The sequence below is a fragment of the Poecilia latipinna genome, unplaced genomic scaffold (genome assembly GCF_001443285.1).
Source record: "Poecilia latipinna isolate Pla-1442-1.1 unplaced genomic scaffold, P_latipinna-1.0 Scaffold1284, whole genome shotgun sequence".
NCBI lineage: Eukaryota > Metazoa > Chordata > Actinopteri > Cyprinodontiformes > Poeciliidae > Poecilia > Poecilia latipinna.
In genome coordinates, this window is record NW_015113900.1 from 242,233 (window position 1) to 268,366 (window position 26,134).

The 26,134-nt window shown below is 39.1% G+C and overlaps 1 protein-coding gene across 1 annotated transcript in view; it reads left to right on the top strand.

Annotated features, from left to right (window-relative positions):
- Positions 1–26,134, top strand: part of grik5 (glutamate receptor, ionotropic, kainate 5) — a 135,764-nt gene that overhangs the window by 96,671 nt on the left and 12,959 nt on the right. The window contains exons 5-14 of the mRNA XM_015054891.1: positions 512–676; positions 4,758–4,855; positions 5,112–5,277; positions 11,481–11,659; positions 12,379–12,432; positions 13,905–14,063; positions 14,446–14,598; positions 17,932–18,036; positions 21,285–21,392; positions 25,621–25,824. Of these exons, the coding sequence (XP_014910377.1) occupies positions 512–676; positions 4,758–4,855; positions 5,112–5,277; positions 11,481–11,659; positions 12,379–12,432; positions 13,905–14,063; positions 14,446–14,598; positions 17,932–18,036; positions 21,285–21,392; positions 25,621–25,824 (1,391 nt within the window). The remainder of the gene's footprint in view (positions 1–511; positions 677–4,757; positions 4,856–5,111; positions 5,278–11,480; positions 11,660–12,378; positions 12,433–13,904; positions 14,064–14,445; positions 14,599–17,931; positions 18,037–21,284; positions 21,393–25,620; positions 25,825–26,134) is intronic.

A 26,134-nucleotide genomic window follows, 5' to 3' on the forward strand; every position in this document is an offset into this window, starting at 1 on the left:
GACTTTAAATAAACGTCATTTAACAAGGATTCTCACACCCCTAGATATAGATTCGTTGAACTGGAACATTTTCACATAGACAGTGTGAAAGAGAAATAAAAAGCAGTTAATAACTAGATGAAAAGTACAGCTATGTACCCTGAGACTGTGGTGTAATTTGTTGCTGCAACGGCAAAATCTTGAAAGATTAAATGCTTTTCAAGACACTGAATAAAGTGTCCTCAGAAAAGACTATTTGGAAGGCAGTAAATGAGGTTGTTTCTTTTTCTTCGGATTTCTTTTCATGTCCTAAAAGCAGCATACAAAACTCCCTCTAGTCCTTTAGCGGCTGGAAGTGGGGATCTATTAAGGAGCAACCTTGTTATGCTGTGAAAATATTCTATTCCTTGTTATGATTCATTTGTTTGTTTCTGTCCTGACATTCCCTTTATCGTTACACTCCATGTTTCTTCCCCTGGTGTCCCTGACTCTCCGTTTCTTTCTGTCTCTCTCTCTCTCTCTAATTCTCTAGCTGCCATTCTGGATGACCAGTCTGTGTGTGGGCGCGGGGAGCGGCTGGCGCTGGCCCTGGCCAGGGAGAACATCAACAGCGTGATAGAGGGTTCAGTGCAAGCCCGAGTGGAGGTGGACATATACGAGCTGCAAAAAGACTCCCAGTATGACACCACCGACACCAGTGAGTGGAAACATTTCCCTTCAAAAACGACTTTTAGATCAACTTTCATCCTCAGACTTATAACGGGATGAGAAAATCCAGAGGAAAGCATTCGAGTCTTTAGAGCACAGCGCCTCATTAGCACAAAGAAAATGACCGGTACGGATACCAGTGTGTTATATAAGTCGTATTTATATTTAATAATACCAGTGTCTTGCAGACAAAAGAAAAGTATGTTAAATAGCACCATTTCTTTCCAAAAGATTAAACTCTTTAAAAGAATAATTAGAATTTTTGTGTGTGTGTGTGTGAAAAGCAACCCTTTTATGTGCAGAAAACACAACCACACAACCACTTTTGTGGGATTTGAAGCCAGAAGGGGCTTTTGCTTATTAGTTTACATGTCACTGGAGACCAGTAATGGGCCACTAAGACTACCTCATTAAAAACAGGAGACCTGTGCCCTCCAGTAACAGCTGGAAGTGTGTACCATACAGGCCGTAATAATAAACACATCATCAAACAGTAAAACGGATCAGCGGTAACATAAAACAGGATCGTAACACTTCATGAAAACTCACTGAGCAGAATCTTTAGCTGTCAGCAGAGGCTGTGGAAATGCTGCAGAACTGAACCACCGCCTCTCTGCTCCTTTTCTGATAGGTCGTCGACCCCGCTTCAAGCTGCTAGAGCAATGTTTAGAAGGGTTCAGCTCATAACGTGCCCTGCTTAAGATACGGCCATGTGCGTCTCTGTGTATCCTTGACCAACGAGCAGGAAGAAACTGAAAGGCTGATTTGCTCACAGCATTTTCTAGTCTCTGGATCAGGGAGCTCATCAACTTACAGCTACAGATGACTGCAACACACACACACACACACACACACACACACACACACACACACACACACACACACGATCGTCTTTCTGCAGATACGCATGTGCATGTCCACAAAGGGAGCCTGTGCACTCACAGGCACTTAGTAGATACTCACATGTACACATTGACACTCACAGTTGCTGATACTGAGGACTAATTGGGATGAGCTGCAATAACAACTGGAGGAAAAAAAAAAAAAACAGCTTCTTGAATAGCCGAATCAGACAGTTAAGTGACCCGACTCCTCTGTGGGTAATTATCTGGTGTGAACAGTGAAGATCTCATCAGTAAAAATGGACACACTAAAAGGTGGCCTGATTAGACATGCATTGTTTTGTGTTTTAATTATTTTTAAATTCCTGGATGCTTCCAAAACAAAGCAATAATTATCAAAGCAGATTTATGTGCAAGTCAAAGTCCAAGCCTTAGCCTTGCTTTAGCATTCAGCATTCATTCGAAAATGAATGCTGAAGTTTCCTCTTTGTCCAATCTGATGAAGCTTGAGCTGTATTGCAAGCAGAAAGAATAACAAACTTCACTTTTTACATGTAATGTAAGTCGGATGCTATAATTGCAGAAAAAAGTTATTACACTGAGGATGTTGACTGCAAATCCACACTACAATTTACATTTTATTGCAGGTAATTATGTAAACCAGGTGCCATTTTGCTTTCTCTTTACTAATATGCCCTTCTTCATGTTGGTCTTTGCTTTAAAATCTAAATGAAATGTGTTTGTTGCAATGTCAGTGCATCTTCTCCATAAAGTTATTGAAAAGTCTTGTAGCTTTGTAAGTTATTTCACCAAGCCGTGACTCTGATTAAGTCAAAACTCTTTCTCAGTTATAGAAGTAAAACCGAAATCTCTCTGGAACAAATCCCAGCTCTGATTTTCTAGTCTAGTATCTCTGTATCAGTTTGCTTTAGGTGATGTTTAATAATTTAATCTGCTGGTGAGACATACAAACTGAAAAACAAGAAAATCAATCAAAGGAGCATTAAGCTGATCATCAGTAAATCCCAGTCTTTGCAGCTCATGTTTTTCCTCCCTTCTGAGTCAAAGAGCAGTAAGTGAATGACTGCCACCAGCACTTTAGGTTTCATTGTCTTTCAGCAGGTCCTGCCCCCCAGTGCCTCATCTTCTCCTAGATTTAGACCGTCATCAAACTCATTTCTGTGAAATACAGACCATCATCATCCGAAATAACCTCCAAACCTCCTTGTGATGTTCCATTCTGTCATAAACCCATGCATTTAGCTTCTGTGTTTCCATAAATCCTCGTTTACACGTTAAAAATAGCATCTTTCGATAAATATGGAGCTAATCAATTTGTCTAGAAAGGTCACAGTGGTATGGTTACACATAAAACATGCAATAAGCATAAGTATGTAGGGGATACCTATCTACCTAATGCTGGAATTTTAGTTTTTATTTTAGCCTAAATGTTCAGGTTGGACATTTGTGGAGAAAAGGAGCAGATTGGAAAAATATTTTCAGGTTATTTGAATCATCACAGAATCCTTAGTAGTTCATGTGCTCTGTTTTTAACACTTTTTTTTTTCCTGAATTACAAGCTGCTGCATTTTGGGATCTGAGGAGAGTGAAAATAAACTGGAAGGAGACCAGCATTGTGAGATTTCAAACCACTTAAGTTAGGTTGATTTTTAGCGTTTATATTCACAAGTAAAAATAAAAAATAGACATCCCTCATCTATGAATCACGTCTCTGTTAAAAATGTGTGCAAAACTTTAGTTTTGTGCTAATGTAAAAACAAACACCATTTTGCAATTGCTGTGTTTCCATTAAATGAGAAATGTAATAAAAATCATATGTGAATAAGCTTGTTCAGGTGATAAGTCATAAAAAAAAAAACATGCTCCATAATCAGCCACTCTTGACTCCTCCAGACTAGCGGCAGCAGCAATTAGTAAACACCTGGTGGAACGGTTTACCTGCTGAACTTTTTATACAAAGTACTTCTCAGTGCAATGCTTCTAGAAATGATTGTAAACGGCTTAATGGAGAAACACTGTGGTGATGGCGTACTGACGCAGCGTGTTGGAAAGAGCAGAAGCTTCTTAAAGAAACAGAGGCCAATTTCAAGTCCTCAAACGGTGAACTCAAATTTCTTCAAGGGTATACAGCATTTTCATAATAAATGAAGGTAACAGTTACTTGTTTGTGCTATAAAGTGACACTATGTGCCTGGAAAATACATAATACCTTTAATGTTATTGGTATATTTTCACTGTGTTCTGGAGCTCCTGCTGGTCCGTGTGATTGAGCTGCTCGGCTCATGGAAACCGAAAGAAATAAAAAGTTTAATTATGTTTGCAGTCCCTAACAGTCACACCTATCTGTACAGCTATGAATGAATTCATTTAGAAGTTTTAAATGACTTCTTCTGGTTGCTGTGGATGTCATAGTATGTTTTTTTTTTTTTTTTTTTTTACATTTTCAGTCTGAAGCAGCAGCTCAGGAATGGCAAGAAAAGAATAAACAGTAACTTTACTCCTAAGTGAAAAGGAAAACAGCCCAGGGGAACTTGAGGGTTCTTGGTGATGAAAGTTCAGGGCAGCACATTGCTTGGTTAGTTTATGAAGCACCTTTTATCTGAACTTATATCTTTTTAAACCAAGAGTAAAACTTGTTGCTTTGTCAGTCTTACTCAGTTTGTTACACAGCATCACTCAGACAGTTTCTCTTGGTAAATCTGATGAATAGAAATGATGTTTAATTTTAATTTTTAATTTAATTTTCCTCCTTTGTTTATTTTATTTTATGTTTTTTAACATTATTTTGTTCATGGAGGGAGTTAGTGGGTGTATCTTTGTACTTTTGACATGTGAGTCTGCTATGGATTTTAATCTGCAACAGTTTCAGTATCTGTAATCTCACAGTAATGCCCACTTTACAATGTAAATCAGCAACAAGAGTAAGATTAAAAAATGATTAAAGCAATAAAAATGACTGTCTTCACATTAATGTCCTACAACTGATTGGTTATCCTCTTCTTGCCCTTGGAATATTTCAAATAAAGTTAACCCGATTAGACTGAAACATCTTTTGCTGCTTCAGTAGAATAAATGATTAATCTGAAACTGACATGCTCTCACTTTTCAGCTGCTGCTGGATGGTAGCTCAGTGCAGCCGTCCTAAAAAACACAGAGCCAAGATGTGTTCTTGTAAATCCAAATTTATTCCCTTTTTCCCCTGTTCAGTGTGCCAGATTCTACCCAAAGGCGTCGTCTCTGTGATCGGTCCAGCCTCCAGCCCCGCCTCCGGCTCTACTGTCAGTCACATATGTGGGGAGAAAGAGGTGTGTCACCTGCACAAATATGTACCAACATAAGTCTTTTTTTTTTTTTTTTCAGTCCTAGTTGTAGGTATTGGCGTAACTGCATCTTCATGTTCAGTTTCCCTGTTCAGTTTCTTCCTTTTCCTCAAACCTTTTTCTTCTTTCTGTATATTTTTCCTTACCCTGCATGTTTCTGCAGGATAAATCATAAATCACTTTTTCCCCCCTGGCCTTTCTTATGCGTTATCATTCCCTGTCAATATTATTCTTCCTCCAGATCCCTCATATAAAAATTGGTCCAGAGGAAACTCCCCGCCTGCCTTACCTGCGCTTTGCCTCGGTTACTCTGTACCCCAGCAACGAGGATCTGAGCCTGGCCATAGGCTCCATCTTGCGCTCGTTCAGCTACCTGTCTGCCAGCTTGGTCTGCGCCAAGGCTGAATGTGAGTTACACACCATCTCTTGTTCTACTAAATTGTATTATGTGACTTTGGCTGCACAGCTGTGCTCATATTTAGATGGGTGTGAGTGCATCGGTTGAGTCCTTGCAAGTGTGTTTGCCTTGTTTACCTTTGTGTGAGCAAAGTGACTCCAGTAGAGTTGACAGATTCCCCGTTTGGCCGGATATGATTGTTTGCAGCTGGACACTCATTTCCAGAGCTGGACTGAATACTATGATAATATAATCAAGCAAAAGGAGAGTAACTAAGGTGAATGAAATATCATCTAAATTCTGCTGTGATGAGATTGTGTGTAAAGGATATGAATTGATGCAACCTTTTGCAACTTGCTGATCTTTCTTTAGGTTATCCACAGTTACTTCTTGTGGCAACAATCCAGGGACTTTTGCACAAAAATAGGAAGATAAGAATGTAAGAAAGTGCAGCTGCCTTCATCTGAGGTCTACTAAAAACACATAGCTGTGGTGGTTTAATGAGTTTGTATGAATCTTTGAGACCAGATGCCTAAACAGCTCAGTTTCCTAAATACAAGAATCATTTGAGAAAAATGTGTTGTGTATTGCTTGTGGTTTATGTTTCTGTCTTTAGTATTTGGTAAAAGTATCTTTTCAACTGTATAGCTTTCTTTCTATAAGCTTTTGAGCATTTATTCTAGAACTGGTGTAACTGGAGTCTAGTTTGTCGGTCATCTTGCTCCCACATCCTTTTTCAATTTGACTTGTGCCTGGGACCCACGTCTACCTTGTTGTTAATTTTAAAGTATGCTCAGGGTCATTGTCTATTTGTAAACCACATTTGGGCCTTAACTTTAACTTCCTAGCTGATGTTTTGAGGTGTTGTTCATATATTTGCACTTAATGTCCTTTCCCCATGATGCCATCTCTTTGGTGAAGTGCTCTGTTCCCCCCTGTAGCAAAATTCCCACACAGTATGATTCGGCCACCTCCGTACCACATAGACATGCTGGTGTTATTTGGGCGTAAGCATCCCACATTTTTCTCCAATTGCATTAATGATCAATTGTAGTTTCATCAGGTAAGATCCTTGTTCTTGTGTGCATTTGCAAACTGTAATCCATCTTTTTATGTTACTTTGAAGGAATGTCAGTAGTTGTGCTGTGAATAATGACACTCTCTTATTGAACTGAGGCATAAAACCCGACTTTTTTTTAAAATGTTTTTTGTTATTATTGGCAGTTAGTCATCAGTAGGGAAGGGAAAGAAGAGGAGAACATGCAGTAAATGTCCCAGAACCGGGAATTGAACCTGCGTCATGGACTGATGCCTGTATGGTGGAAGCAGAGTGTTTCACAGTTGTGCCTCCAGCTAACTCACATGTTGTGAATTAAACTATCTCAAGCTTGCAAAGCCGTGATATCATCATCTGACGAATTCTCCTAAATTGCAGAGTAAGCGTATTATATATATAAAGATCAGAATTTGAATAAAGCAATAAATGAGTTTCTTAAAATATTCTCTCATTTTAGCAAACAGAAGTAATGTTGATAATCCCACCTGACCTTCTGTGCAAGATTTGTTTTCACTCAATAACAGTGGTTGGATTTAAATGTAAATAAATGCAATATTTCAAACGGCGTATAAAAAAAATGCACATTTAGAAAGCCGTGGTTCTCAATCACAGTGACGCCATTAAATCAAATTTATCACTTTACACCTCGGCTCATTTTGGCAGCCCGGTCATGAAGCTGTGCCTGTTGTCAGAGTTCAGAAGGCAGCTCATGATGCAGCCTTTCTATTTATTACTCTTGCTGAACCTCGGAGGGTTTTAAGGGCAAACCAGTTTGATAAATATTCATGCTTGAAAAGCTTCCCAGTAGTGGAGGAACTTAGCGGACATTTGATTTGACTGGCCGGGCACTCGGAGAGCTTTAGCATCACGGGGGACTCGGATCTTGGTCACTGCCTGTTTTTATTTTCATTTTGAAAGAGTGCATTATTGATTTATGTTGCAGTCCCCCGCTGAGAGTCACAGGAATAAAAGGGCTTAGTCGGATGGAGGCTTTAGTATACAAACAGCTTTGTGACTACGTGACACAATAAAACCACCCGTTCTTGGACGAGGCAAAAATCCGATTCGTCCGCTGACTAATTGCCAATTTTTTTTTTCTTCCTTCTTCTGAGTGAAAATGAGGTGGGCTTTAGTTGTTGTGTAGCTGTCAACTCATCACACCAGTGAAGAAGAATTCAAAATAAAACAACAAACAATAAGGCGACCCAGAGCAGACTGAAAAGATTTTGGCAAACAAAACGCTGTGACATTAAGAAAAATTGATTCAGTCGTCGCAAAGCTTTCATTATCTCCTCGGCAGTTAGCGGCCCCTCCGCAGCGACCTGAAAGTAAGCTGAATACCAACTGGACTTCATTGAATTGAAGGAGCTTTGAAACAGCATCAGACGTCCTTTTCAGTTTTGATCATGAGCTGAGTGGCCAGATAAGAGCTCTGTTTTTCAGCGGTCTCTTCCTTTCCTGAAAAATTGCAGGCAAACGGTAGCTGGGACACTTACCCATCTGGGTGAACAAAGATCCAGCTCTCTGAAAGAAGAAGAAAAAAAATTTACCCGCTGAGAAAGCGTGGAGTGCGTTTGTGTCGTGCATTTTGCCTCGAAGGTGATCTTTACAAGGTTATCGCACTCACAGACTCTGACCCACTTGGCTGTGCTATCTATCGCGGTGGAGCCGGTTGCCATGGCTGCCGAATAGGTGCTAACTGCCACTCAACAGGCTTGTTCCACACTCTGAACAACCGTGTGGGTGTGTGTGTGGCATACTATATGTGTGTTTTTATACATTTTTTTTTCCCAGTTCCTGCTTTACCTTCTCTGAACATGTGCACGTTGAGTTCAGGTTTGCTTGTTCTGTATGTTTGCACACAAGGGATTAAACATTGATGCACTTGAATTTAATATATGTGTGCAGCTGTACTGTGGTGCTGCACAGGTTCGACATCAGACAGTGTTTACTGTCGGCCCCCCTTGTTTAATTCATCTTGTTTACTCCGGTGTAGAGAAGGCTTTTCAAAGTGAAGCAGACATACTCACATTGATTCAGTTGAGGTGAGCAAAATGCAAAGACACACTTTTTTTTCTTTTTTTTTGCACTGAACATCACACATGCACACACAAAAAAGGTAGTTTAAGAAAGCGCATCCCCATTTTCTTTTCTTTTTTTTCTTACTCCATCTTAATGGTATTCATCTAATGTCTCCTCCCTGAGCGAGATATTCTGCTTAATGTGCGAGAATCGCAGATTTTGGGTCATTTCCCATGTATCCTTCTCTCACTGTGCATGAGTCAGAAGCTGCAATCGGAGCCTAATTCCATTATGCAGTTTTCATGAGATGGATGAGGGTTAAGGACGGCGACCGAGCACATGAAGGAGACGGTGGCAGCATAAGAGGCAGATGAATCAAGGCCGAGAGAGGTAACTGGAGCAAAGGGCTCAGACGAGAGAGATGGAGAGGTTAGGGCTTATGTGTGTGAGTTGGAAATTGGTGAAAGAGCGAGAGAGGAGTGAGAGGAAGCTGTAAACTGCATTGATTTTTTTTTTCTTTTTTTCTTCCCCCCTCCTTCCTAGAACTAATTAAAGTTTTGGCCTGGTTCAGTGATTACCCCACTGCTTACAGAGGCTTTCTCCACCTACGGGGCTCGGAGTACTACCTTTCCTCTCCTCCTCTCATTCGTCTCTAACTCTCTCTCCTCCCCCTTCCCTGTCCCCCAGATACCTCGCTCACCACTTATTTACATAGCTGGGGGTGCTTTACTATGAAATTACAATCAGGAAGCACCAAAGCAGACTTTCTAGTAATGGCTTACATGATGTCAAGTGAGACTTGACTGCTATTGGTTCTACTTAGTTTGAAGAGGAATTTGCTTGAAGTGGGAAAATTGTCTGAAGAAGTTTGTCATTCAGCGCTCATGTATCTGTCCAACTTTATTTTGCATAATCATTGTATTCACTTAAAAGGTCGCAGCTATGTTTACTGTTGTAGTCAGGTGGTTATTTGCAGTCATGATTGGCAGGGTAATTGTCTGATGTTGTGTTCTGCATTTTCTGTAATCCTACCAGGATTAGGTTGCATGGAGACCCAAAGACACTCAAATAATTAGATAAATGTCTCTGAGAAAGTTGCAACTATGCAACATGATTGGAGACATCGATATCATTTAAAGCTTGACTTAAAGCATAATAGTTTGCCAAAGCAGCTGGTACTGTTTTGACTAAAATAGTGCTTTTAAGTTTATATTAGCAACTATAAAACCTTTGAACAAGCAACAATGCCAAATATGGAGAAATGCGGATGTCACCCACGTTTAGTTGGATGACTTTTATTTTTGCGGGCCCACTTCCTGTGTTGCCCCAAACTCTCCAACTTTTTTAAAGCTCACAGCTTTACTTCCTCTTTTGACTCCTTTCTGGTTGCAGCCTGTGCTGTTCAAATTGATGCATTTATTCAAATCTACAAACTTGACAACATGGGGAGTCTGCTATCATCATTGCTTCATGTCTAAAACTACCGGTTAATTGCTCAATGATGCGTTGTTTTTACCAGAATTGCTGGCGCTGCTAATTCAGAACTCCATTGGGATTCTGCCATTAATGTCCACATGGCCGCGCTTTGAGGCCAAGTACTCCTCACTCCGTTGAAAAGGTAAAACAGTTATTTTTGGAAATCTAATGGAAGCCGAATTATGGACAAATGCCGTATATATGCACTCAATTGTTGTTTGGTGCATCGGTTTTATTTTGTGCGTGTTTTGACTCTTTTTGTATTGACGCTAAACCGGCAATGAAGTTTGGTAAGAATGTAGTTACACTTATATTGTGGAGTATCTTTATATTTTCTCTCCTTCTGCTTGAATATTTTGGAGGAATTGATTGTGAATTATTTTATTTTTGATAACTGATGAGGTATTTGAAATTGCACTGCAAATTGACTGACTTGAATTCTGAATGACATTTTTGTTTGACTACTTAAATTATGACTGATTAACATGATTTAAATGTTGAATCAAGTTTAAAAATATTGGAAATGTAACACTTGCATTTAATTTGCATAAACCAGTATACAAATTTACTCTTATGTTGTATTATATAAAATAAACAAAAGTCTTTATAGCATCTATACAAAGAAAATCATTATTTTGTTTAGGATTAAATTCTTAATGTGTAGTTCTGATTATTTAGGTCTTTTTTTTTTGTTGGACCAGAATTTTTATCTAGATGTACGGATGCTGAGCTAGAGGATAATGGACTTTGAAATGAGTTTGCTTTGACTAAACTACTTTTGTTTTTGCTGCCGTTATTGTCTTGCTTTTATTTTGTACAATCTCTTAATACATAAACTACAGCTGAAACCACTGCCTCCTGTTTTTCATTCACACTTCAGGCTCTTTTAAAGGAGACTTTTCTGATGCTTCTTTTGTAGCTGCAGTCAAACTAGTCTTTATGTGTTGCATGGACATATAAATGTAAAATACACCAAAGCATGAAGTGAACTTTTAACCAGATAATATAAAAATAAAAAAGAAGCTCTACTATCCTGTGAATAATGAATTAGTTCTGATTTCTTACATTTTATTTCTTAAAAAAGCATCAAATTATATTATTTTATATACAACTACTTAAAGCAGGAGTGTTTTGCTATAACAGGGAAAAAAAAGACTCATTATAACCTCACAGTATGCTCTGTATATGTAATTTTAGCCCATATGTCGTCAGGAAGTGTGATAGAAGACACAAAAAGCAGTGAATATGTTTAGGTGTAAATATATGTTGCTTAAGCTGTGAGAGTCATCTGGTGTCACAGATTTAGTTGGAAAAATTAACTTTTTTATTTTTTATGTGAGGCATTACCACTGGAAAATAATGGCATTAAGACAAAATCTAATCACTTGTGGCCTTATTTCTGCAATGGGCTTTATGTAAAGTAGGTTGTAAGACCTCCTTCTATTAGTGGCTCTAAACAAGAGCAACAGCTTACTAAGCATAAAGGCAACGAGAAAATAAGTCCCAGTGAGGATTGTTTGTAATAAATATGTCCTGCACAGACTATATAAAGTTATGATTTGCTTTCCTACATTCAGCTAAAAGTATTTTTCAAGTATCGTAGAAGGACACAATGCACCTTAAACTCGTGACTCGTCTTTGCTCTGCGCTTCTCTCAGGCCTGCTGAGGTTGGAGGAACTCGTCCGTCGCTTTCTCATCTCGCGGGAGACGCTGTCCGTCAGGATGCTGGACGACAACCTGGACCCCACGCCCCTCCTAAAGGAGATCCGTGACGACAAAGTGGCCACCATCATCATTGACGCCAACGCTTCGGTCTCTTATCTCATCCTCAAGAAGGTCAGGTCTACCAAAACATCAGTACACTCCTCAGAACCACCCACACATTGGGATTTAAAGTTACCTTTGCGGCGAGTGGCTCCACTCATTTGGTGTTTATTTCTGTAACGTAGTTAAAAATGTTTCAATTTACGCTGATAAACGGTGCACTGCTCTCAATTTGTGAAAGAAATACTTCAAAGGTCTTCAGTCACACGTGTGCTTGAATAGGATTAACATCAAGTTTAGATTTTTTTTTCTGCCCTGTGGCATTGCATGTCAATTTGCTACACTCTTCTGAAAGTTTTGGACAAAAAAAAAAAAAACAACTATATTCTTTTTTTAAATTTTCTTATACAAAGACTCTCTTTTTGCTGGGATGCGGTGCAGATGTTAACCCGGCTTTGCTCTGATTCATTCTGATGCCGATGGCCAGCGCAGTGAGTCACGGTTTGAATGGGATGCTTTCTCCTGGAGTGCCTGTCCGCCCTCAGCAAAAATGTACTAGTGTTAGGCCGATGATGTAAAACTGTGATTAACGTATGCTTCCTCGTCTCCCTTTGTCACATTCTCTCCTACTTTGTCCTTGTTCTCTGCCTTCCCCATTAACTGTCCTCTTTTTCCTCCTTTCGCTCGCCATCCGTCTTCCTCTGTCATTTCTTATTCTCTCTCTCTCCACATTCATATCTCACCTGCTGCCTCTTTATTTTTTCATCTTGTTCTCTCTCTTTCTCCTACAGGCGTCAGAGCTGGGAATGACATCAGCATTTTATAAGTACATCCTCACCACCATGGTAAGAACATGCCGATTCCTCCACCTCCGATCCGCCGTCTTGTGCTCCGTCATTTTCACGTGTTCCTCCCTTCATCCGTCCCGCTCCTCCTCCTCTTCTGTCTGAGCGCGAGCGAGCAAAGGTGCTAAGGCGGAGAAAGCGTTCAATAAGGGGAGGTAGAGTGAGGTGACAGTGGAGTGGGGGGGGGAAGAGGAAGATAGATGAAAGATAGAAAAAGAGAGGAAGAGATCTGAGAAGCAAACATGCTGTTCAAAGATGCGGAGGTGCAGAGAAGGAGGGCGAAGAAAGAAAATAAAAGGGGTCTGAGGTGAAGGTGATGACAGATGAGATGTGTTTGGTTTTTTTCTTCTTTTTTCCTTCACCACCCGCCACCTTCTTCACGCTTCTAGGCTTTTCATCTGCCTCCTTGATATACTTCCATCCCTTTTAGCATTTGAATTATTGTGTCATTTTATGTCTGATTTTTATTTTTTCCTCCTTTCTGCACCTTGTACTTGATGTGTTCTTGTGCCTTGGATGCACTCGCATGCATATCACTTTGAAAAGCCACTCAAGCATTTTCCATCAACCCTTCTTATCCTTCTCCATCACCTTTCCCCTGTTCTTCTATGGCTAACTATATCTTTTCCTACTCTCCGTCAAATATCAGTTGTCACTCCAGGAAGCTTGCATTTCTCTTTATTGCACTTCTGTCTGCACTGTTATTTTCTTACATGTAAAGGTTTCATATACCGTGCCTGCAATATTTCCATTCCTTGACATTTTTCACATTTCTCCACTTTACAGCCGCAGACTTCCATACATTTTCTTGACATTTTGTGTGATGGACCAACATAAAGTAACCCAGAATTGAAAAGTAGAATGAAAACAATACAAAGTCATTTACAAATAAAAATGTAAAAAGTGTTGCATATATATATATAAATGCATTCAGCCTTCTTACCTCCGATACCCTTAAATAAAATATAGTACTGCCAAGTTTTAGAGTACTTTGAAACAAAGTTTGGTAATGTATAAAACTTAAAATGTTTTATACCTAGCAGGTGTTTACTGTTCCACAAGACAAGTCCAAAACATAAAGTTAGACCTGCAGTGGCATGGCTTAGATCAAAGCATACTCGTATGGTACAATGGTCCAGTCAAAGCCCAAACCGAAATCAGTTTGAGAAGATGTGACAAGACCTGAATATTCATGTTTACAAGATCTGTCCAGGAGTTGTCACAGAATCAGGAGGGCTAAATACCAATGCAAGTCACATTTCAGATTTTTATTTATCTTAAAAAGTATGATAATAATTTATTATTATGAACTATTTTGTGTTGATCTGTCTCATGAAATACAAATAACATGCATCAAAGCTTGTAGCAGTGATGCAGTGTTTGAATATTTTTTGCACGGCACTGTGCTGCCAACCTTTCCTCTCACCTGAATGTTTTCTCTCTGCCCTTTTATTTCTCCTCTGCTCCTTCAGGATTTTCCCCTCCTGAGACTGGATGACATTGTGGATGAGCAGTCCAACATCGTGGGTTTCTCCATGTTCAACACCACACATCCGTTCTATTTGGAGTTCATCAGGAGCCTGAACCTTTCATGGAGGGAGGGCTGCGATTTGACGTATCCCGGCCCTGCGGTTAGTGTCTCAAACAAACACGGACTTGTGCAAACAAACGCTTTGTACTATTTATAAAGCTTTGTCTGTTTGCCACGTAATATTAAGCCGCTCAGTTCCTGCTGATGATTCATGGACCATTTAAAGAGATTTAGCTGCTCCTTTGCTCCTATTTAATAGCTATTGATGTACTGTATCCATCTCTCTTTCCCTCTTATTTACTCATTCCCGACATCTGTTTTTCTCTTCCCCTCCTTTATTCCTGTTATCCTTTCAATCATTAATGCTAGCGCCTCCTTCCTCATTACATCTTCTGCCTTGTCTCATTCCCCATCCTCCCCATGTTTCCATCCATCCTGCCCTTTCTGCCTCCCTCCCTTTGTCTCCCGTTCTCTTTCCTCAGCTCTCTTCAGCGCTGATGTTTGATGCCGTTCATGTGGTTGTGGGGGCCGTCAGGGAATTGAACCGCAGTCAGGAAATTGGAGTAAAGCCCCTGAGCTGCACCTCGCCTCAGATCTGGCAACACGGGACCAGCCTCATGAATTATCTTCGCATGGTAAATGCCCCACATGTCTTCCATGTTTACAGCACATGTGAATATTGCCTACAATGCATCTCAAGTCATTTATATGATCTTCTGCACACCAATAGGCATACGTAACTTGGCAAGCATGTCTGTTGTGATGGTGAAATGTCTAATTAGGCATCAGTTTGACACTTTTTGCATGAATCGTTTTTTTTGTTTTTGTCCTCGTCCAATTTCAAAATGAACAGAAAATGGACTCATGTAATGTTATGAGGTCATCAGAGAAATGTTAGCCACCTGGTTAGCATTTTTTAACTCTCCATTTGAAATCCATCACTGCCAGAAGAAATGTTTGCTAATTTTTCTGCATTCTTTGTTTAGGATTTTAAATTTTTTTTGCATGTGCTGCCTACCGTAACTTCCAGACTATAAACCGCAAGTTTTTTTCATTGTAGTTTTGAACACTACGATAAGGCTAATATTTGGCTCTTTACCAACGGGTTTCGAAAGACTGGATTGCTGCGTGACGAAGAGGAAAGCACAAACTCTAGAGCGAATTTGCCTTGAGACAAAGTGACATCGAATTACAGCGAAAGAGAGAGAATACGGAAACTGAAGAAGACTTCAGCAGTTTTAGTGTGCAAACGGTGGTGATCAATGACTTTTCGTGGTAGTCTACTGTATCTTTTTTTAAAGCACCTGTGTTACATTCACCGTTCGGAAAATCACTTACGGTACATATTTATGTATGTTACCATTATGTATTTAAGAGTTAAAAAAATCTCTCTATGTAAATATGTCATGTAGCAGCATGGATGCTAAATGACAATATATCAACACAATTTATTTTCAAGATTAGTGATTCGACTTACATTTAGGTCCATTAAATAGTCTGGAAATTGCAGTATTTAGGTTTTAAAATGTATATTTTTAAAATAGGTATCCGTCCGTCCGTCCATCCGTCCGTCCGTCCATCCATCCATCCATCCATCCATCCATCCATCCATCCATCCATCCATCCATCCATCCATCCATCCATCTGTTCATCCATCCATCTCTGCACCATAAATTTGTCATGAACTTTCATTTTCACACTTTAAAACAAATCTAACACTGCATTAAAAATACTTAGAAACCGTGGAGGTAGCTCTTGAATTCAGACTTTGCCAGTATTTCATTGTTACTTATACTGGTGGCCTAAACGCTAATACAGTTTATGATGGATCCACCGGTGTACCTTAACAGCTGAAGGTTACCAAAATATTTCAAGCACCTTTAAAACTCATGGAGCTGAATTTGTTATGAAATTCCTAGAAACGTTGACTTTAGGTTTTTTTTCTCTGCCTTTTCTGTGAAGTCGTGGCTTCACAATAGAACAGCACACTGCCACTTCAATGTCAGCTAAGTCCTGGTGAAAGTCTTTTACATGGACAAGGTTTTGATTTGCCCACCTGGCAATCCTTCAAGCAGCTCTGTCGGAAACTTTTTCTGCTTTTCTAGATAATGCTTTCTTTTGTAGCTCCTATTTAGTAATTTCACTGCAAACGGAGAACGCGGTTACCTTTGAATAGTATTTTCTTACATTCTTTTTCTGCTTTTCTCGGCATCAACTCTTGTATTTTTCAGCATGTCAGGTTGAGAAATGATGTTTTTGAGGCTGAAGGTTGGGATAAGATTTGAAGGGTCACAAAATGTTAAATCTGATTTTTGCCTCTCTGGATTTATAAGACTTGATTAGAATATTGCATTTACAAACTAACATGTAAAAAAGCCTTATTAACTCATCTGTCTTCAGGCGTCAGCTTTATTGAGAAATAAAATCACTTACTACTATTAATTTTTTAGGAGATGGATACTTCTATTAAAATGTTATGTAGCCACTCTGTTGACTGTGGCTCCTTTCACACGGTAATTTGTCCGTTAACAATTATTTTCTTCATTGATTAAGGTGGCGCTCATTTTCAAGTGATCAATAAAGTATTACAAAAGACCCAATTACAATTTCCCAAAGCCTGAGGTGGCATCTTCAGTTTACTGCTCCAGTAATTACTCTACTGTGTGGCTGAAACGTGATAAGTCAGGTAGGGAAATAATTCTCTTAGAAGAAAATAAAAATATATCCTAGAATTAACAGTTTCTACTAATAAGGACAACATAAGTGTCTATATTTATGTTTTTTGTAACTTATGGAGCAGTATACTTTAGTATTTTGTTGTTTTGGGGAGGAAGAGACTAACAGTAATTGATTCTTAAGAATATTATTGCATGTAATTTAATTTAGGAGTATCAAGTTAAAGGGGGCAAAATGCAAAAAGATGCACAACCTCTTATTTTCCTTTTTTACAAAAGGAAAAAAAGAAGAAACTAACATGTTGCTTTGTTTATTGCTCTCCAATGAACTGCATTAATGATTGTGATTGTCACCTGAAGACATTTGAAACTAACGAACGGGTATGACTACTTTTCAATCAGATTGAGATTCAGATATTTCATATTTGAGAACAAAAAGTAAGAAAAGGAATCCACATATCTACCACTTATTAACAAGATTTACAGTAGTTTAAATCCTTCATAATGAACCACAGATTCTCTTCACACTAGTTGGAGTAATGAAGGCAAAAGGAAGAAATCCTGATACTTTAAAGTCACGAGCTCTTTAAATCTTTTCTTTTTCTTTAAGCATATTGATAAACGAAAGCACGTATGTTTACCCTGTGTATCATCTGCATCTCATGTTGCCCGTAACCTCTGTCTGTTGATGTTTTTTGGCATCTCCCTTCTCTGGTCGTCTGCTTCCCTCATCAACGACCTGTTGTCAAGGCAGCCTGTGTCCCATCTCTCATTGCCTGAGGCCCATCTGCCCGACATCTGTCTTTGTTAGTCAACATCATGGTGCGCTCCATCTCCAGCACGCTGCTATTCATCATAGTTCCTTCAAACTGTGCCAGCACCTGGGCCGTGGAGTGGCCGAGCCGAGCCGAGGTGTGACGTGCAGGTCTGGGTCTTATTAAAGAGGCTGTTGACTCTCTCTTCTGCCCTCTCTGAGCCTCTCGATCAGTCACTTTCTCCTAGTTGATCCACAACTGATCATCCCTGTCGAGGCCAGATTTAGCCACTTTCTCTCTCTTTCTCTCCCCGTGTGTCTTGTTCTCTGTTTTTTGGCTCTCTATTCCTCCAGAGTGTTGTTTTTATCTGTCTAATGATGATCGATTGTGAGAGGCACGTTTGTTTTCATGCAGAGCGCTGATTTTGTTTGTGTCTCTGCCTGTTTTTGTGCATTTTTCCCCCTAATTTCCTTTTTTTTTTGTTTTGCTTCTCTGCCACCGTCGTACTTCCTCATATCCTTCCCCATCTGCCTACCAGGTGGAGTACGATGGCCTGACGGGGCGAGTGGAGTTCAACAGCAAAGGTCAGAGAACCAACTACACCCTGCGGATCCTGGAGAAACACAGAGGAGGCCACAAAGAGGTCAGGAGCCACCTGTTATGATGAGGCAGCCAGGTCACAGCAGCCTTGGGCTTTGGGTTAGTTACAGGTCACCTGGATGGTTTCAGAGAGCCGGCGGAGGCATTTTACAGGAAGGTTAGCGCCATCACAGATTCCCCCTGACGCTGCAGAGATCTCTGCTTTATTAAACAGATGTGTGTTTAACCAGAAGGCCTTTCACTCTGCAGTAGACACATATTTAGTACAATAGAAAGCTTGGCCTTTAGATGCTTTCCACGTTGTTGCTTCTCTTTCAGAAAGATTTTTTTTATTGCAAATCCAGTCCAGGTCATATGTCTTTGGATTTATTTATTTCTCCCGTTGGCTTTCTGTTTCACCTTTGACTCATGTTGCATTTTTACTTATGTTACTTGTCCTGAACTATGAATACATAAAAAAATCATACATTAGTTTCTTATTATTCTGAAAAACAAAACATTTCTTCTTATAATTTGACATCTTCGCTCACACTTTATCTAATTAATAGCCGTCTTTGTGAAACCTTAACTGAATTTGCTGGAGGCTTGCAGCAGGCTTGATCTGTATTGATTTTGGACTCCTTTGTCTTCACATGAACTATGAGCTCGGTTTGTTTTCTGGAGCAACAACAACAAAAAAATCATTAAGATGGTCCTGAATGTAAAATTCTTATATCTCAGTATGTAACATTCACAGAGAGGATTTGGTATTAAACAGACGAGACTTTGAGTCAAAAATAGTTTTATTTAAAAAAATAATCGTGCATAAACAACTATTGATGGGCTGCATCAACAGGATTAAAACTACTCTGCTTTTGACAGGGATTTATTTTTAATTAAGTTATTTTTCTTATTTTGTGTAGTCCTAAACAAACCGCATTATGAATTTCACTAAGCAAATGGAGGCTGAATAAAGATTTAATTATTAGTGTTGAAAATGTTTCCATTTTGTTACATTACAGCCAAAAGTTTTAATGAGTTTACTGCTGTTTTATGTGGCAGACCAAACCAAAGCAGGAAATGACCGTACAGCTTTGACATGCATCTTCATTTAGCTCTACTGGCTCATGTCTCAGTGTTCAGAGGAATCTTCCTCAACATACAATGTTTCGCATGTAAACCTGGTTAAATTCTGGTCTCGTATGACTAAAGTACCTTCTTCTACTTGAGCCACACAGCAGTCGTAGCTATCAGGACTTTTCTTTCAGATATCGCTCATTCTGTTGCTCTTCTAATAACGACCACGGGTGAATCTGGTAGAAATGCTCTACTTCTGGGTCTGTTTAGGTGGATAACCATGTTTTGTTAGGTTTGCAGTCCACAGCAGACTTAACCATTGAGCTTACAGGTTGAACTGCACTCTGTGAAATATTCAAAACTTGGGAAAGGGTTTTGGAACCTAATGTTGCTTTAAACTTCTCCACAACTTTATCCCTGACCTATAGGCCGGGTTCCCTGGTCTACATGATGGTGGTTGTTTACTAATGTTTTCTAGTAAATCTCTGAGGAGCTGTATACATACTGAGATTAAATTACATACAGGTCAACTCTATTTACGCACACTGGGGCACGGCTGTTCTGTTGCTGCTGACCTGCAGTTCTCACCCTGCTGCTGCTTACTGTATTTTTAATCTGTTGTATTCATTGTTTTTATGCTCTACATGAGTGTGAGTATGATAACCTTACGACATTCTTGTTGCTATGATAAATCATTTAATGTTTTAATAAATGATACATATATTTTTACCTGTTTTGCTGTAGCCATTTTTCTTATTTCTAAAATAAGAAATACAGCTTTTGTGTATGTTTTGTATGTTATTACTGGCTATAAACCAAAGGCAGAGCTGCACATGTTCGAACTATTAAACATTCATGTTTGTTTTTGTAGTTGCTAATTAGAATATACAATATGAAGGCAATTGGTTGCACAACATTTTATTTGGAGTATTGGAGAAAAAGGTGTTGAAGACAAATTCAAATCACACTTTAAAGTTTTTCTTCTATAATATAACTGCACTACCTTTAATGCATTTATAACTGTTCTATAATTCTAAAGCTACAAAAGATGAAAAACTTCAAGGCACTACATCAGTCAGAGCACAACATTGTAAAATACAACACAAAAAAACTGGTAAAGTCCTAAAAATTTCTTTCATTATCTGCAAGAAAAAGCAATCCAAGTCAAGCAGTTTCATTCCCGTTTTTATTTATTTGTATAAATTGTGCTGGCTGGCTAATCCCATAACCAAATAACATCCTGGGAGTCTCGTCAAAAGTCATTATAATTTTCTGATGGCCTCCTTAGAAAAGTATTAGGAATAAGTGAAGAGAGATTAAGCATTAAAAAGCTAAGTTTAAGTGATTGCAGGGAAAGCTGCTTGTCTGGAGGGAACGCTTCCTCCGTCCTTCTCCTCAGTTTGTCTCCCAGATCTCTGCTATCAGCCAGGTGTCTCCAACACTTACACAAAAAGCCATTTTCTCACTTAAAGCTAAACTCCAACTCAGCCGAGAGCGTGGCTGTAGTAATTAACATTTTAACTTTGCCCACCTGTGTGTATGGTGACATCCACTTTAGACGCCAGCAGCGGTTCAGAATAAAAAAAAAAAAAAAAAAAAAATGCTTTCAAGCGTCAGAGCAGGATAAAAACTGTAATAGAAACGGTGCAGCGGAGCCATTACCACTCCTCTGATCCACTGACACGTGTGCGGTATATTTCTAGGAAATGCCTCCGTGAGCCGCTGATCCACTCGGCACGTTGGTTAGGTCATAATCACACACTTATGCACCTAAGTGACTTTACTGTCTCCATAAAATAGAAATAAATGCGCTGTTATGCAATTCAACAAAGGTGTGAATAAAAAAAAGAGACGTGGCTATAAAACAGCTAATCATGGATGCTTTTCATTCCCATCAATGCCAGCCTGTCACCAGCTCATTGCTTTGCTTGTAAATAGCAATTGGTTTATAATGGCTCATATTACTGCATTTCTTTTGGCTCCTGTGGGAACTATTATATCAATATAGATACACGGCACATAACAGGTTGAAAAGAGAAAATACAGAATATACAGTGGCAAATGTAGTTTGCGTTTTAAAGTAGACCGCTGGGATGGCTGTGCTGACTGATGTACTTGAGCTTGTAGTGTGCTGCAGTTTAAATTTCTATAAAAACTGATTCAATTAGAGCTTAAGAGTGCATCATTTATTCCACAATGGTTATTGATTTTCTCTTGTTTTGTGTTCTGTGTTAGATTGGGATCTGGTACTCCAACAACACTTTGGCAATGAACTCCACCAGTTTGGATATTAATGTCTCAGAGACGCTGGCGAACAAGACCTTGATTGTCACCACCATCCTGGTAAGGTCACAGCTAGCTACCTCACAAGTGTCCACACTGGCAAGTAGAGTTGTTTTTGTGCTTGCCTGCTGTGCTGGAGCTCACGCTGCGTTTTGGTCTCTTTCTGGCAATTTAGCCATAGCTGTAGCTGTCATAGAAACTGACAGAGCGCTGAGAAGGACGTGTTACTTAAATGAGGCTGTCAGAGTGCTGGTCTTTTATTAATGTCCTGCTGTCCTTTGGCTGTTTAGATGTTTAATGACATCTTAAAAACAGTAATGTCTTTGCTGATCCATCATCTTCCTTCTCACAATAAATACCTTGTATTCACTGTTTTAAGGGATTAAACTAAAATCAAAATAAATGTGTTGTGTGACGTTGCTCTTTTGGGTCTTTGTTTAAAAAAATAGGAATAAAATCAAAGAAGCAATACAGAGAGAAAATGGATCTTGGTTAAGGTAAAGCAACTCAACTGTCAGGAATATGGACGGAAAGTGCCCTGTGATGAGACCGGTGTCATCCCTGTCCCCAAAACACCTGGAGTAGCTGCCGTGTTGCACTTACCCACGTTACCATGAAGTGCTTGGAGCACGTAGTCGAAGCCCTCACATCCTCCCCGGCTGCTGCAGCTGACCTGCTGCGTTTTGCATGTAGGCCAAACCGTTTCCAGAGATGAAGCAATAGCTTCTGCACTGTGCTCTTCCCTCCCTCGCCAATAAATCAAGGAAATATGTTTGAACACTGCAAAAACTGAAATCTAAGTAATATTAAATATCTTAGATTAAGGGGATTTATGCTTGTTCGTTTTCTGGCAAGATACTTTTTCTCACTAGGAGAAGGTATCCTTCAGAGAGGTGTGTTAGGTCCAATCTTTTTCACCCATGAATGACCAGCCAAATTTAACCTTAACTCCAATATTATACATATTTGCAAATGGAACCATTATCATTTTTTTGCACATCAGATACTGAAGAATAATTTAACGCTGAAGAAATAAGAAGCCGATGATCTTAGTTTCAGGACAACAGCTTACTGAAGTTCAAAAATCTCTGGAAAGCTAAAGGGGGCTGTTGGAGAAGAGCTTGCCTGAGGATTTTTAGATCAATATGAGTGAGGATCAAAGATGACCTAATCAGAAATCAGCAAGGCAGAGGGCTTGTTTCTGCCACAACCGAGTAGTTTAGGTTGGACTCACTAACCAGCTTCTCTCAATGCACCACTGAGAATATTTTTGACATGCTGTTTCACAGCCTGTTACAGCAGCTGTAATGCTCTGTTCTGAAAAGCTCTGCCGAGGTTTGTAGATGATTACAGAGTTACCAAAACAGCAGCATGAGCCACACAGGAGCGCTACAAACTGCACTGGAGCAAGAATTCACTGAAGATCATCCAGCCATTAGGCAGAAGCACCTGCACACCTACCAGCCGATTCAAGAACCGTTTCTGTCCAGAAGCCACCGGCATTCAGAACTGAAGAAAAACAGCGCTTTCTATTAATTCAGGCATTTTACCTACAATTAAATCCTTGAATTTACACTGAATTTTGTAAATTTACACAAATTACACCCTTCTGCACTGTAGCCACTGAGTCCATCCCACACACTGTTTAGATGTCAGATCATCCTATTTATTTCATTTTGTCTATCTATCTTAAGGTTACTAGCATAAAGTGGATAGGAAAAAAAAATCTAAAATGTTTATTGTTAAAATTTGAGAATTATTAGTCATTCTCCTACAGTACAATGCTACAATTTGTGATATTTTACACTTGTCTGTTGCAGTAAATTTAAGCTAAATGCTGGCTATGTGACTAAGTGATTTGTTTAGTGGTAGACTTTTTTTTTTTTATCAATCAACACATTTCTGATTCAGTTTCTATTGCCAGAGTTTCTGAAACGTCATTTTTCTTGTGAAACTTAATGCATTTATTTCTCTGCTGCACCACTTTTGAGATAAATCAGGTACTTTCTATGATAGCCTTGCTGCTACCCTGGTTTATCTGCATCGGTTTTACTCACCGGGCAGACTGTAGTTTTTTAATCTGTCAAAGTCCCACACAAACCTGCATCTGCAGCCATCTCCCACTAGCGAATTATGTCTATTGAAGCAATTTTCTATTAGCGTTCTGTAGCTGTAAGAGACTCACAGGGCAGATAAAAATGTTCTACAGTGTACCGACTCGGCTGAGGCGTGCTGACCTTTACCCATCAGAGGTCAAACTTTGGAAAAAACGTTTTTATAAAAATCCCTTGACACATTTAGAGATACTTTTTCTTCTTCTGCCAGATCTTTAAAAATGACTGGTAACTGTTAATAGATTTACAGTAGAGACTTGAAAATGTTCAGTCTTGTGAAAGGATTTCCCCCTTTTTGTGTTTATTCAGTTTTTACCTTTTTGTCACACTTAAACGTTTGAGATCATCAACCAGATTTTTTAATTTAAGACAAGGTTAGCCCTAGATGATGAGTAGGTGATGATTTCACTTATGTAGAGAAAAGGTTATCCAAACCACTCTGGTCCTAAGTAAACCGGCTCCTTGGTAAATTAGAAATCATTTACCTGTCTCACAACATGAAGTATGAAGTAACTAAAAGATTTCAAAAAGCAAAACTTTATGCCTTTATAGAAAGAAATTCAAGAATAGATGAGAAACAAAACCATTGAGATCTGTCATGCTGGAGAGAGTTACAGTGCATTTTCTTAGGCTTTGTGAACCATAGAGACCATTACCCACAAATAGAAAGAAAAAAAAAAAACATGGAACAAAATTACTCAGTCTGTGGTTATGATTCAGCATTAAGAAGAGACTCTGCAAAAATGGCATCTATGAAAAGAGTTTGGAAAAAGGTCAGCTTCACATTTACCAGAAAACATATTGATTAATATTCTATGGACTAAAACAAAAGTGGAACTTTTGGAAAGATGTGCATCACACTGCATTTGGTATAAACACAGCAATTCAGACAAAAAGCATCGGCCATGAGGGTGACGGTGTGTTAGTCTGGAACTGGACAGTGTTCTCATTTCTGCTCTCCTAATGTAAAAAACAAACAAAACAAAAAGGTTTTAATGAGCCAAAACAAAGTCTGGATATTATAGCACATCCTTAAACTGCTGGTTCAACTTGAAAACCTTATAGTGCAGCTGAATTTAAAACAACCAAAATGTGATGTAAAGACTCATTCTCAGTTATTATAAAAGGTTGATGGCAGTGATTGCCACTAACTAGTTATTATGTTGGTACCTTGAGTTGTTTTTGGTTTATTTCTCTAATCTTTAGTTTCTTATTTTCATTAGATCAGTTTAGTTTCTGTTTTTAAGTTCAAACTTCTTTCTTAGTGATTCTAGTTTATCTCTTGTGTCAAGTTGTTCCAAGTTACTCCAGTTTTATTATTATGTTATGTCTACTCATTCTTTAGATTATTTCCCAGTCCCCTTTGCAGTTTCTCTCTCTCTCTCTCTCTCTCTCTCTCTCTCTCTCGCCTCATGAACCACTTTCTCTCTCTTCTCACGTCTTCAACCAGTTTGCCCATCAGCCCCATTGTTCCACATTCACTCTCCCAGTACTTAAGCACTTCTGCTCCTCCCAGTCTTTGCCGATTCCTCCTGTTAACTCTGATTACTTCCCTGTTTCATAATGTTGGCTTTTCGTTCTGGATTTCTGTTTTTGTTTGGCTCTGGCTCCCTGTGTGTTTTTGTAAGTTTTTTTCTTTTTTTTTTCTTTAAACATTTTTCATCTACAAGCTCCATCTGCCTCTGCATTTGGCTCCACTTTAAAACAACACATCATGACATGTTAGTATTTTGGGGGTTGACTTTGCTAGATTTTACTCTTATTAAAAGATCATTTGAAGTTTGATTTTTGTGTTAAGTTGTCTTTGATATTAAAAACTGTGTAATCTTCTAAAATTTAAGTTTGACAAAAAAGGAAAAAAACGCTAAAAAAATATCGGGGACTAAATACATTTTTATTAGCTCATTAATTTTGTTGCAAAGAATTGGCTCAAACCTTTGACACCAATTGCATCTCTCCAGTTAATTTGAAGCAAAAAAGCAGAGCACAAAAACTACGCTCCTCCATATGCTAAACAAGTTAATGAGAAAAACTTTGAACAGCCTTGTTATTTAAACCTTAATTAGCTGTTTGAAAATCCCTACAATAAATCAATAGTGATAAGGTAGCATCTTCTACAGCTAAACACGCTGCCTGTTTTAGACTGAGATTCGTCATGTTTTCCCTCTGCACAGGAGAACCCGTATGTGATGCGCAAGGACAATTACCAGGATTTCGAGGGAAACGAGCAGTACGAGGGTTTCTGTGTTGACATGCTGAGGGAGCTGGCAGGCATCTTAAAATTCTCCTTCAAGATCAAGCTGGTGGATGATGGGCTGTATGGGGCCCCGGAGCCCAACGGCTCTTGGACCGGCATGGTTGGAGAGCTGATCAACAGGGTGAGTACTCTGCAGAGCGCGTGCAGCAATAACAACCAGAAAATGTGCCACTAACACACAGCGATTCATCCACACAGCCACATACTTGTGCACACACTTGTGCTGTAGCCCCAAACCACAGTTCTGCTGTAACTCCCCATGTCTCAAATTGCCCTCAGAGGGGAGTAACACTCTTATCTAGGACAAAGGCTGAATTGATAATTCCCCAGAAGAGACTGAAAAATTTGCTAAATATTGCCCGCTCTGCGTTTCCAAGCTGAAAACCACTTCTAACCACTTTCTTTTGCATATATACAAATATAAAAATGTT